Raw genomic sequence first — 13,903 nt, forward strand, 5'->3', positions numbered from 1 at the left:
AATAAACATTTGGTTAAAGGGAGACTGACTCCCCATAATGAAACACTCAGTTTGCTGACAAAGGGACAGGACTTCATTTAGACATCTGATGATGTGTTTAGGATCTCCAGGAAAGTAATGTTGAAGCATAATAATTATACATAATTCACAGGTTAGGTCTTTAGACAAGTAAGACTCCCTTGTGACTTTGTTTCAGGCACCATTCAGTGCTAAGAAAACACAAGGCAGCTGTAAGGCTACCAAATAAGGTGGGATTTCGGATGGAGGAGCACAGAGAAGTGTCTTGCAACACTGATAAGGTAAACTGTTTATTATATAACTAGCAGCTGCCACTGAATCTTGTAAGTGCAGAGTCGCTTAGGGATGCTGCTTGCATATCTAAGACGTTGTCTGCAGTCTCTCAGTGTTCTCAAACTTGACAGGAGAACTTCTGCTTTGGCTGTGCTTTTAAACTCTTTCAGACACCAAAAGTTGTCAGTCAGTTCACACTTCTAACAAACTTATAAATAAATGTACAGTTTTCCCCTTCAAGATCCTCAGTCTCTGTCTAGCCACCATTTCAATCACTAGTTTTATTTTGGTAAACTAACAGTTTTAATTAGAAAATATAAATGGAAAACAGCTGACTGATTAATATGTTTACTTATGATATGAATTATTAATTGTCATCATTAGAAATTATAAATCATATTACTGTTATTGGTGTTGAAACGGTTTGTATTGAAATGGAACGGTGGAGAATTGTACCCATTATAGCCAAGGTGAGTAATGCTGTGCTCAGCAATTTAATGTCATCCAGCCCTACTGCTGACTAGTTCATATTTGCTGCATTTGCCCCATTGGCTGTGATCGCATTGTCTTCTCTCTCACACAAACACACTCGCTTACTCACACAGTTTTAAACATGCAAATAAACAAATACTAGTATTTAAAAATTAAAAAATTTCAATCAATATAAAAGCACAAGATGCTTTTTGGATGTTTCTCAAATATAATGCTGGATAATGTGATTATATTGTGATTTATACAACCTTCAATCACCAAATCAAAATCATGGCAGTTCAGCTTCAATTCAGCATTTCACTCAAAGTGTTGTGTTTATAATATAATTTGTAATGAATTTAATTAGAAAAGGAATGAAAAATCACACAATTTTTAGGCTATTAGTAGTCTCTGATGTTTGGATTCCACTTTATTATTTTTTTCTGTATATATAATTAATAATATTCACTGCAGCTACAATACTAATTTAATTAAAAGACAGCCCACATAAAAAGCAACAAACTAATGTTCTCCATTAGGTTGGATGACTCAGACCTGCAGTTAGATATAACCAGCAATGTGGCTGGGAATACCTTTTAATGAGAGGTTGGAATATGACAGAAGAGAGAAACATCTGCTCAACCAGATAACAAGATGACAACAGAAATCTCCATGAAGAGATTTCACTATATAATAAGATAATAATATGATAAATGCCATCATTCCATCATTCTTGTAATGATGTAGCAGCGCCCTCCAATGTGCAATAAGAGTCATTACAGAACTCAAAAACACATCTGTCGTATAGCACATGCTACTGTATATAAACATCTGTTCGAGGGAAACCAGGATTTTTATATTGGCAAGTATATCTACATATTTTTCGGCAATTGACTAACAAAAAAATATATATTAATAAAAATCTGCACAACTATACACAAATGTACTAGACTGTATAATATACTAAGGAAATAGTTGAAAGCATACAGTGCCATGAAAAACACATAAATGTAATTTGATTTAACATATAGTATGGATAGTTGATGTTTAAATATGCCTTAACTGGTCTGCTATAGTGAAGGATTTGGAGAAGATTGATATAGGTTACAGGAAAAAATGACTTTACTGTGTTATATATATTTCATTGCTTGTCATTTATCGGTTAACCAAACTCTTTCCTTTTTAGGTCAAGAGCTTTTTCTTTCATAAGCATATTGTATTCTTGGTAAAAGGAAGAATATTATGTTTGAGTCTACATATAGTCTTTGGTGATTCACTACTTTCTCACGGACGCTTCCCCAAAACTCTCTGTCATCTTACACAACAGCATGTGGTTCTTCTCAGGAAAGTTCTCAGCTGTTTAAATGCAGCTCACCACTAATTTACACCAATGACCATGATCAGTATATCAGTATCTTGGAGGGAAGTCGTGGCCTAATGGTTAGAGAGTCGGACTCGTAATCCAATGGTTGCAAGTTCGAGTCTCCGGTCGGCAGGGATTGTAGGTGGGGGGGAGTGAATGCTCTCTCCACCCTCAATACCACGACTGAGGTGCCCTTGAGCAAGGCACCGAACCCCCAACTGCTCCCCGGGCGCCGCAGTATAAATGGCTGCCCACTGCTCTGGGTGTGTGTTCATGGTGTGTGTGTGCGTGTGTTCACTGCTGTGTGTGTGCACGTTGGATGGGTTAAATGCAGAGCACGAATTCTGAGTATGTGTCACCATACTTGGCAGTATGTCACTTCACTATATGTCCTCAAGATATCAATATCATACATACATGTATAGCGGAGACCGGGGCTGTACTCTAAAGGCTGTAATACACTACATGATTTTTACCTTGATTTTCCCCAGATTTACAGTTAGGATAGGTCAACGTTAGTTGCTGAAAGTCAGAGCCAGAGAAAATTCTATTCCATAGAAAATTGTGTATAATGGTCACAGACTCCGATTTTTTAAAATCAGAATCAGAAAGAGCTTTATTGCCAAGTGTGTTCACACACACAAGAAATTTGTCTTGGTGTTAGGAGCTTCCGGTACAGAAAGTACAAACATAGTGCAAACATACATAAAGTTAAGGTAATAAAACACAATATTAAAGTCAAGTCAAGTTCAAGTCAAGTTGAGCTTTATTGAGCTTAATTGTTGAGCTTTAAAGAGAATATACACTAAATTATAAATAACAGTAGTAATAAAAATATACAGAAAAAGGAAAAATGTCCAGTCAAATTTGTGAATGTGCATATGTGCTAAATACTGAAGAAGGTTTGTTGAGTTGTATACAGATGTCCAGTACTGAGGTGTGTTATGTGTTGTTCAGGTGGGATATGGCCTGGGGAAAAAAATGTTTTTGTGTCTGGCTGTTTTGGTGCACAGTGCTCTGTATTGTCGGCCAGAGGGCAATAGTTCAAAGAGAGAGTGGGCTGGGTGTGAGGGGTCCAGAGTGATTTTCTTAGCTCTTTTCCTTACTCTGGAGGTGAAAAGTTCTTGGAGGCTGGGCAGAGGGGCACTGATAATCCTCTCAGCAGTCCTGACTGTCCGTTGTAGTCTCTTGATGTCTGATTTGGTAGCTGAACCAAACCAAATAGTTAGAGATGAACACAGGACAGACTCAATGATGGCAGAGTATAACTGTTTGAGCTGCTCCTGTGGCAGGTTGAACTTTCTCACCTGATGGGGGAAATACAGCCTCTGCTGGGCCTTTTTCACAATAGAGTCAATGTGATTGTCCCACTTCAGGTCCTGAGAGATGTTGGGACCCAGGAATCTGAATGACTCTACTGCACACCCTAATTACATATAATTCTAGCTTCACAGCTTGTTTTCATTTGTCAAACATCTTCTAACCACTTGTTTGAGTTTGATGTGATCAGAACAATTTTGAAGTGTGGTAGTGTGTTTTTTCCTTTGTGACTATTGCAAAGTTGGTAAGTGATGCCCCGTGATTTAAAATCTGTTTAGATTTCAGCCTTAACTTAAATATTTCTCAAGATGGGTTTATTTTAACAGTCAATTTCTGTACTCATGCTCATGCTTTAAGTCTTGGCTATAAAAAAAAGGACATTTCCATCATTATTGACCAGGTAAAAGAGGAACATACTGACCTTTTGTGACAACAATGTTACCATACAATATTTAATTACAATTAGTTTGGGACAAGAATGTTTAAAGGGATATTAAGGGATGTTTTTTGGATATTTCCAAAAAAAAAAAAAAGTTATTTCAAACCTGAATGACTTTCTTTCTTTTGTAGAACACACACACACACACACACACAAGATATTTCGAAGACTGTTCTTATTATAGTGAAACAGCAGTGTTGCCCATTGACTTCCTGTCACACTCACTCTGGGAGCAGGGAAAGGCAGAGGCAAGGAACTTCTCTTAAACACGACTTTAGTGAAGCAATAACCACAGGCATCACAGGGCATGTGGCAACATCAAGGGAATGACGATCAGACTGGACACAGAGGCAGGGAAACACAGGGTTTAAGAACACTAGGCAAACAAGGAACAGGTGTGGACTAATCAAACACAGGGCTAGGGACTAATTAAACTAATGAAGACAAACGAGGACAGGAACAGGAAGGCCAAATATGGGCACGGGAGGAAGGGAAACACAAGACAAGGACTGACACTTCCTTTGTATGGACAAAAACAAAACTGCCATTTCTCAAAATATCTTCTTTTGTGTTCCATATTTGGAGGAGGGTGAGGATGATACATTTTTTATTTTTAGGTGAACTATCCCTTTAAGGAGGCAGAAGTGCAATTACTGCTAGACCATGCCTATATTTAAATATATATATTTTTAAATGATTGCACATCATTGAGACTAATAGATGAAAAAATAGATGATTAATAGATAAACTGGCCAATAAATGGTTAAAAAGAATGAAAAATTATAGTGAGAATTGATCAGCTGGTTGTAATTTAAAGAAATATTTATAATAAATGAATGAAATTAAAACATGAAGAGATTTAAAGCAAGTTTAATGTCAAATACAATGGTGCCTTAATACAATGGTGTATCATAAAAATTTAAAGAATAATAATTTTGTATTAAAGTAAAAGGCTGTTTTACAGAGCTATGTATGTAAAAATACATAAATACATTTGTCATATATACGTTATTGCAATAAATTAATTATTAAATAGTGTATAATAAAAAGTAACAATAAAAAAGAACTAATATAACAGATTTTAAATAAATTTAAAAATCTAATATTCTGGAACACTACTTCCTCTTTATATATATAGTTATTGCCATAAACTGGACCAATGTCCATGTCATTAACATCAGTCATTTTAGATCAACTTGTTTAGAAAGGTATAAAAAGACAAAATACATTATTTACAGTTCTCAAAATCTGAACAAAGGTCCTCTTTATCCTTCATACACCTAAACACTGGTATCGCTATTGAGTAAACAAGGAACATGTAATTATAACACCATCAAAGATGTTTCCTATTGATTACAGTAGCTGCCATATATAATCTAAATGGTATAAATAATTGGCACGTATTCTGCTCAGAATATAACATAACCCTGAGTGGCTAAGCATCTGAGTAATGCTCACATTTCTGTTGTAAAGTGACCCTGTCATAATTAATCCTTTTGTGGATATCTGGAGCCTGCTGTATATTTGGGTAAACCAGTATGCAGTGAGATCCAGTTATTATAATTGGTGACTTTTGTGTAAACTCCTGGGTTAAACTTTTTTGCACACTCTTTTCCCCAGCTAATGACACCGAATAGGAACATGGTGTTATTTATTTCACACACCAGAGGCCCTCCTGAGTCAGCCTGAAAGCAGAAAAAAAAACACATTCAGATATGTATTTCTTACAGTTGTATGAAGATATTTTCACTTGCCTAGGCCAAATATCGTATTTATCAATCATCAGTGAAAACATCTGGTTTACCTGGCAAGCATCTTCCTCCCAGTCTCTACCAGCTGCGCACAACATGTTTTCATTGACCTCATCCTTGCTGTAATACTTGTTCTGGCAATCATTCTGAGAAATAAGCCTCACTTGAGCCTGTTTCAGATATCGAGAGTAATCAAAGCCACCTTAAAAAAAACGGATAAAAACAATGGTGACTTTTATGTTCATCTCACATTTTACATTCTAGTCCTGGCATTCAACGTTGACATCCAGAGTGACAAAATGACTTGATTACTAAAATGTACAACTACATTCTCTGCTAGTATGTCATAATCATAGCATATCCAAGTTTGTTATATTTCATATCATAGATCAACTTTGTGGACACCATGTTGCCCTTATATCTTGTTGCTGTAGGAAAATAATCATTGTTACAGTGTGTGTCATCTTACCCTTTTGATGTCTTCCATAGCCAGCAATCTCACAGTAGAATCCTGTGGGAAGCATCTGCTGGAAAGGGGGAAGACATGCGGTTCTCACAGAGTCTGTCCTTACTGCACATTGTCCACTGCTGTCCACTATCTTCAGAAGAGCTAAAGGAGGGGAATTTGCACTACTTATTATTCATGCGCTCTTCTTTTAATTGCTGGAATAATCAAATGTAAAGCAAACACACCAATGTCGTTATTATAGTCTTCAGCTGTGTAATTATAGTTCTCATGGACTACAAGTTTGCTCACGTTGAACTGCTGCTCTTTGACAGCGTCGGTTTCATTGATGGCATTCTTTCCCAGATAGACCGAGTATCTCATTATGCGTGTTTTATTACTGTTTAAAGCAAAGAAACAGTAAAATTATATGATATTTTATACCACAATGACATTATATTAACTGCATTAAGCTGTTTTATTACACGGCCCTTTGGAATACTTGATTCTGATCACAGGATTCAGTGGTCTGATATTTCATATTAACTGATTAATAACTTATTAGTATGCAGTTAGCTTCCCACAAATTGTGGCATTATTACCAAAATGTTCTTTGCCATCTACATGCAAGTTACCACGTAGACTTTTTTAAAGTTGTTTTCCTTTCTTTCCTCATGATTTTACTGCCAATTTGGCACCATCTTGCAACTTATTTAATGATATCAGTGAAAATGACTTTATTTTTGCTATTACTGTAATATTGTTGAAGTGTTCATTTTGTTGATAAGCTGATTGTTTTGTATGCTGTAGTGGACTATTTTTTCTTAGTGGAAGCTGAGTAATAAGAAGGATAATGTGCTGTCAGCAAGTCATTATTTCGAAATAAAGCTGACAGGGTGATAAAAGACCCAGACCCCGGAGCAGACTGTTCATTGGCTGATTACTTGTATAGAAGGTCAGATTTTTCCATTAACAACGGGTTGACATACCCGTCAGGGAAGCAGTGGGCTGCAGTGAGGATCCAGCATGGAGCAATAAGAGTTCCTCCACAAATGAATCCCTCTCTTTTGAAGATAGCTGCAATCCAAGGCTGTGACTCAACGGTTGACCTTGATCCTCCTATTATCTTTGCAAAGCGGTTCAAGCGTCGCTCCCCACACGTTGATTCTGAATAATGAAGAAATATCAGAAAAATGAAGTCTGTGAGGAGAGGTCATTTTCTAGGCTTTGTAAACAGGTCCTAGTTGGGGATTTTCCTAAAATTACCACTAAATGATAGAGGATTTTGGTTTAGAATGGGTGATAAAAAGTAGATAAATCATAATTTTACCTGTGTCCTGCTTTGATGGCTCAGATGTGGGTGGACTCGTGGTGGCTGCATAAGCAAATGTAAGTCATATTAGTCAAACTGCTATCAATATTTCCCATGACTTAAACGATCAAAAGAGATGGACTTCTACTTACTTGGTTCCATTTCCCTGTGGGGAATGTGACAGTATTCCCATACGTAACGGTTTCTTTTCCTTACAATGCACCATGGCTGAATTTTGTTATCTGGATTCCTAAAACAGCAAAATCCAGAGGTCTGTCAAAATAATCAGTTTTCACTCTCCATTAATGGGCAACAGAAAACATAAATATAGAATACCTGCAGTAGCTATGATAGCAGTTCCTCATGGAGGAGTTTTTGCTTGGTAATATATTCCATGGTAGACATGTCCGTCCACTGACTGTCACTGACACTTCGTTTTTGCTCTCATTGCTTCCATCAAGTATGCACTTATCTGAGAAGAGAAAAGTCATTATTAAACCTATACTGTACATTCACATGCTAAAACTACAACCATAATCAAATAGCATATTGATGGAAAACTTTAATGTGATAAAATCAAAATAAATTTACCCTTTACTCGAGTAGAAGTGTATTTTCTCTGAGGGCTTTTAGTCTAAAAACAGAAATATTAATATTAGCTATGGGTAAAAAGGTTAATTATATTTAAAGACCTTTCGTAGGAAGTAAGAATTTTCACTTCTATTTTATTTTCCACTTACGGCTTCAGTAAAGTACAGTGTGCATGTCAAGAGTAATATCATAAGTATACACTTCATCTTGACCGCAAACCAATGTTTTCCTAGGCGATCCTAAAAACATTTTGAAGAAGTGAGCTATATATTCATAAGACACATCTTTAAAAGAGAAGGCACATGCTCTCTCACCACAAACAGTTTTCAAGTTAACAAAAACATTTTTAAAGTTGACAAATGAATAAGCAAGCATTGCCAAGAAAATCATATGAATCTGCAAGCACTGATTACAAGCAAGCATGCATATAATGGTACTATAACCCTTGTGTTCTAACAAATCATGCTACCTATCGGATTATGTTACCAACACTGTATTTTTAATACTGTAAGGGTAGGCTAAGGGTTGGGGTAGGTGCACATGTTAATAAAGCCTCGCACCACATTAATATCTGGAAGCAAAATCTGATAGGTAGCATTTTTTGCTGTCGAATTATGCTACCAATTGTTTTAAAGGGAGGTAGCAAAATCTGACAGGGTAGCACAAATCGTCAGAACAACACCATTGATCAGTTTTTTCATACAATCCGTTGATTCCATTCATTTTCATAATTCATTGATCACTTATGAAACTACTCCTAAAGTACCTTTGACTAAATTCTTGGCGCATTTCAGGCATGGTACTATAATAATATGTAAAGCAGCCAAATTAAATTTGATACCTTATATTTGTATCCTTAAGTGTGGTTAAAAAATGTTTTACTAGTGCACTTACAGTTGTATCATATATACACAGGATAAACATATTTAAATGTAATTCTAATTCATTCATATTCCCACATGCAATATGTATAAATCAAGACAATAAAAAAATAGCTATAAAGGCACAGTATGCAAATGTAAAAGAATGAAAGCAAAGCTGATCCAGAAAAAGTGTATTTGGTGCTTACCTTACTGATAGTAGTTGATTTGCTTATTAGCTTGCAGATGTTGCAGTGTAGAGCTGCACTGGGCTTCCTGAGCACTTGCTGTCATGTGCCTGTTAGTGTTCCTGGCTTTATAGTGACGAGGCTGTGATTGGCTGAGGGGGGCCTGGCCTCAGGCAAACTGGCACATGTGCTGTGCACTAAACAATGAGATAGTTGGCTATGCTTTTCGCGGAACCTCATACTGTGACTCATGGTAAATTACTCAAGATCTCTTCCCTTTTTCTAGCAGATAAAACACTGTGAAAATGAAATATTCCTAATAGGGACTTTGCCCCTGAAGCAATGACAATAACTGTGGTTTTTATACTGCAGTGGCCATTTCACAACATGCTTTGAGAATTAAAACAATAAATGATCACAAAGTAGTGTTTTCTGTGACTAATAAAAATGGGTAACTTGTAAGGGTTAATAAGTTGTTGAAGTATAGTTAATATTAAAAAAAATGGATCTTCAGATTAATTAGATATCAAAACAGATGCGTGTTGTTCTTGTCACGTACATAGGTGATTCATTGCTGTCAGTCAATTTTAACTCAGACAATCTATTTTTAAAATCACAGAGTAATGTGACATGATGAAATCACATATCTTCATTGTTTCCTTACATCCGGAACCATTCACATATGTTTTTACTCTCTGCCCAAATGCGTGCCACAGTTTGCATGCCTGATTTATAATAAAGTTGAAATCCCGGACTTTTATGTGATATTGCATTTTTGTAATTTCTTGATTTTTTTTTTTAAATCACTCTACAATATTTTTCTCAATCTCAGACGATTAATCATAGTATTATATTCCTCGGTTTTAGCTTCATCCTGTGAGATCTATACATGATAAATGAGGGGGGTTTCATGAACGAGAGAGCTAGAGGAGATGATGTCACCTCTCTATCACCTTAAGAAATCTGCAGACATTTAAGAAATGTGCAGACACACATTTCCTGTAACACACTACCAAACTTCCAGTGTTGCTGATGTTTGGCTTCTGTGATGATAAGATATGATGTGTCAGCTAAATGTTTGCATCACCTTTTATGATGCTGTTCATCAAGTGTAAGTGACTTCTTTTGTAGAAAGCATTGCCTTTTCAGAAAGTTTAATCTTAAATTTCTCAAAAAGATTAAAGTGTACATGGACTCATATTATATGTTAAACAGTTTGGGCTGAATTCATTACACAGCTATAATACTTTGTGTCAGGGTCTGAGATATAGGCTACACAGCTCTGTCTTGCAAACACTGTAATTAAATTCATATGCATGCATACTTCATATTCATCACCAGATGGGCATTTATTTAATCATTAAGATTAAGCTTTTTTTTTTATTTTTTTTTATAAATTCTTGTAAATATGACATCCATTAAGAAAATATGCAGACATATCATATTTGACACTAGGAAATCACTTCGATAGAAGAGCTTGACTGGCTGATGTAGCCTTTATTGCTCAACTTCCTTAAAACGGAAAGGGGAAGTGGTGTGTGGCCAAGAATGGCGACCCATAATATAGAATTTGTGCTCTGCATTTAACCCATCCAAGTTTACACACAGTAGTGAACATACACCCAGAGCAGTGGGCAGCCTTGCTCAAGGGTCTCACCTCAGTCATGGTATTGAGGGTGGAGAGAACGTTGGTTATTCACCCCCCCACCTACAATCCCTGCCGGACCTGAGACTCAAACCCACAACCTTCGGGTTAGTCAAGTCAAGTTCAAGTTGAGCTTTATTGTCATTCCGCTACATGTGGGGACATACAGTGGAACGAAATGTCGTGTCTCGCAGGACCACGGTGCTACATAAATACAGACATACAACAATGAAGTAAAAAACACTATAAACCTATACACTATAAGTATACTATATATAAGTATTTATCAAACTAAAAGAATAAAGGATAAAAAATACAAACTATACGAATGCTTCACATAAATATTACCCTATACAAACTAAAAAATAGAAGATAAAAAATACAAACTATACGAATGATTCACAAATACTGTACATGTGCAAAGAGAGACATTTGAGTCAGCAGCTGGTTGGGGAACAGTGCAGGATGATTTGTAGTGCATGAGCATGTAAACATATATATATTGCTGAGTCTTTTGTGGGATTGTGCACACGCAGCAGTGTGTGTAAGTGTCCATAGTGCACATAGTGTAAAGTGTAAAGTGTCCATAGTGTAGAGTGTCCATAGTGCACATAGAGGAGAGTGTGTTACTACAGGTGGTTTGTACAGGCCCACTCACCTGTGTGTAGCACACTTCGAATTGCACAAAAAAATTAAAAAAATAAAAGTTCCATACAGTTTTCCTTGGTGTGGTAAGGTTTGGGGTGGGGGGTGGTCCATGTTTCAGGAGGTAGGGGTTTGCATGGGGTTTCAGAGGGGGGCGGGGTGGTTTGAGTTCAGGGCTCTCACAGCCTGGGGGAAAAAAGCTGTTGAGCAGTCTGGCGGAGCGGGCTTTGATGCTCCGGTACCGTCTTCCTGATGGTAGGAGCTGGAAGAGACTGTGGGAGGGATGGGCGGAGTCCTTCACGATGCTGTTGGTTTTGCTGGAGCATCGTGTAAGGAAAATGTCCAGGATAGAGGGGAGAGGGGCACCGATGATCTTTGCAGATGTGTTCACTGTCCGCTGGAGGGTCTTGCGGTCAGCAGCACTGCAGTTCCCGTACCAGACAGTGATGCAGCTGGTCAGCACACTCTCAATAGTGCCTCTGTAGAATGTGGTGAGGATGGGTGGAGGGAGACTTGCTCTTTTCAGTCGGCGGAGAAAGTGTAGGCGCTGTTGTGCCGTTACAAGTCCAACTCTCTATCCATTAGGCCACGACTGCCCCCAGAGGTACCAAAATGGGCTCGTCCGGGATTTAAACATGGGACCTCTCGCACCCTAAGCAAGAATCATACCCCTAGACCAACGAGCCACTGGGCAGACATTGAAAATAAATGTATGATAAAGAAAAATACATATTCCATTAGAAAATTTCATTTAAAATTGTAAATATAATTTAAGGTTTCGTAATTTAACAAAATTAGGTTTATTTAAAAAAAATTAGGCCTATATATACAGGTGCTGGTCATAAAATTAGAATATCATGAAAAAGTTGATTTATTTCAGTAATACCATTCAAAAAGTGAAACTTGTATATTAGATTCATTCATTACACACAGACTGATATATTTCAAATGTTTATTTCCTTTAATTTTGACGATTATAACTGACAACTAATGAAAGTCCCAAATTCAGTATCTCAGAAAATTAGAATATCAATTAAGACCAATGCAAAAAAAAAGATTTTTAGAAATGTTGGCCAACTGAAAAGTATGAACATGAAAAGTATGAGCATGTACAGCACTCAATATTTAGTTGGGGCTCCTTTGGCCTGGATTACTGCAGCAATGCGGCGTGGCATGGAGTCGATCAGTCTGTGGCACTGCTCAGGTGTTATGAGAGCCCATGTTGCTCTGATAGTGGCCTTCAGCTCTTCTGAATTGTTGGGTCTGGCGTATTGCATCTTCCTCTTCACAATACCCCATAGGTTTTCTATTTGGAATATAATTTCAATATTTTTTGTTTTCGAGTTTGCTGGCCAATCAAGAACAGGGATACCATGGTCCTTAAACCAGGTACTGGTAGCTTTGGCAGTGTGTGCAGGTGCCAAGTCCTGTTGGAAAATTAAATCTGCATCTCCATAAAGTTGGTCAGCAGCAGGAAGCATGAAGTGCTCTAAAACTTCCTGGTAGATGGCTGCGTTGACCTTGGACCTCAGAAAACACAATGGACCAACACCAGCAGATGACATGGCACCCCAAACCATCAATGACTGTGGAAACTTTACACTGGACCTCAAGCAACGTGGATTATGTGCCTCTCCTCTCTTCCTCCAGACTCTGGGACCTTGATTTCCAAAGGAAATGCAAAATTTACTTTCATCAGAGAACATAATTTTGAACCACTCAGCAGCAGTCCAGTCAAAACGCTTCTGACGCTGTCTCTTGTTCAAGAGTGGCTTGACACAAGGAATGCGACAGCTGAAACCCATGTCTTGCATACGTCTGTGCGTGGTGGTTCTTGAAGCACTGACTCCAGCTGCAGTCCACTCTTTGTGAATCTCCCCCACATTTTTTAATGGGTTTTGTTTCACAATCCTCTCCAGGGTGCGGTTATCCCTATTGCTTGTACACTTTTTTTCTACCACATCTTGTCCTTCCCTTCGCCTCTCTATTAATGTGCTTGGACACAGAGCTCTGTGAACAGCCAGCCTCTTTAGCAATGACCTTTTGTGTCTTGCCCTCCTTGTGCAAGGTGTCAATGGTCATCTTTTGGACAACTGTCAAGTCAGCAGTCTTCCCCATGATTGTGTAGCCTACAGAACTAGACTGAGAGACCATTGAAAGGCTTTTGCAGGTGTTTTGAGTTCATTAGCTGATTAGAGTGTGGCACCAGGTGTCTTCAATATTGAACATTTTCACAATATTCTAATTTTCTGAGATACTGAATTTGGGACTTTCATTAGTTGTCAGTTATAATCGTCAAAATTAAAGGAAATAAACATTTGAAATATATCAGTCTGTGTGTAATGAATGAATCTAATATACAAGTTTCACTTTTTGAATGGTATTACTGAAATAAATCAACTTTTTCATGATATTCTAATTTTATGACCAGCACCTGTATTTAGATAGGTCAACTGTCCAGTGCTACTGATGAGATGGATTTGTACATGCATTTTAAAGTCTTGAGCACCATCTCCTGGACATTGGTGTTAATATTTACTCTTGCTTGGCCACATAACAGTGGGTCAAGCAAACCACATATT

The 13,903-nt window shown here is 37.4% G+C and overlaps 1 protein-coding gene across 1 annotated transcript; it reads right to left on the reverse strand.

Annotated features, from left to right (window-relative positions):
• Nucleotides 1-4,738: 4,738 nt before the first annotated feature.
• Nucleotides 4,739-9,228, reverse strand: LOC306882239 (urokinase-type plasminogen activator-like). The gene is made up of 11 exons (XM_079436741.1): nucleotides 9,053-9,228; nucleotides 8,133-8,222; nucleotides 7,984-8,026; nucleotides 7,729-7,864; nucleotides 7,545-7,642; nucleotides 7,411-7,455; nucleotides 7,070-7,247; nucleotides 6,329-6,480; nucleotides 6,105-6,245; nucleotides 5,689-5,837; nucleotides 4,739-5,569 (listed from the first exon to the last, which is right to left on the reverse strand). The coding sequence occupies exons 2-11, from the start codon at nucleotides 8,187-8,189 to the stop codon at nucleotides 5,372-5,374; spliced, it is 1,197 nt and encodes a 398-aa protein (XP_079292867.1). The 5' UTR covers nucleotides 8,190-8,222; nucleotides 9,053-9,228; the 3' UTR covers nucleotides 4,739-5,371.
• Between the last annotated feature and the right edge of the window lie 4,675 nt (nucleotides 9,229-13,903).

Source organism: Barbus barbus (assembly GCF_936440315.1).
Source record: "Barbus barbus genome assembly, chromosome: 16".
NCBI lineage: Eukaryota > Metazoa > Chordata > Actinopteri > Cypriniformes > Cyprinidae > Barbus > Barbus barbus.

Excerpts from the sequence above, each read along its gene's own strand:
- LOC306882239 (XM_079436741.1), bottom strand. The coding sequence starts at position 8,189 with ATGAAGTGTATACTTATGATATTACTCTTGACATGCACACTGTACTTT. Across the intron at positions 6,481-7,069 it reads GCCCACTGCTTCCCTGACGG|TAATAAAACACGCATAATGA; the intron begins GTATGTCAACCC and ends TGCTTTAAACAG. Across the intron at positions 6,246-6,328 it reads AGACTATAATAACGACATTG|CTCTTCTGAAGATAGTGGAC; the intron begins GTGTGTTTGCTT and ends CCCCTCCTTTAG.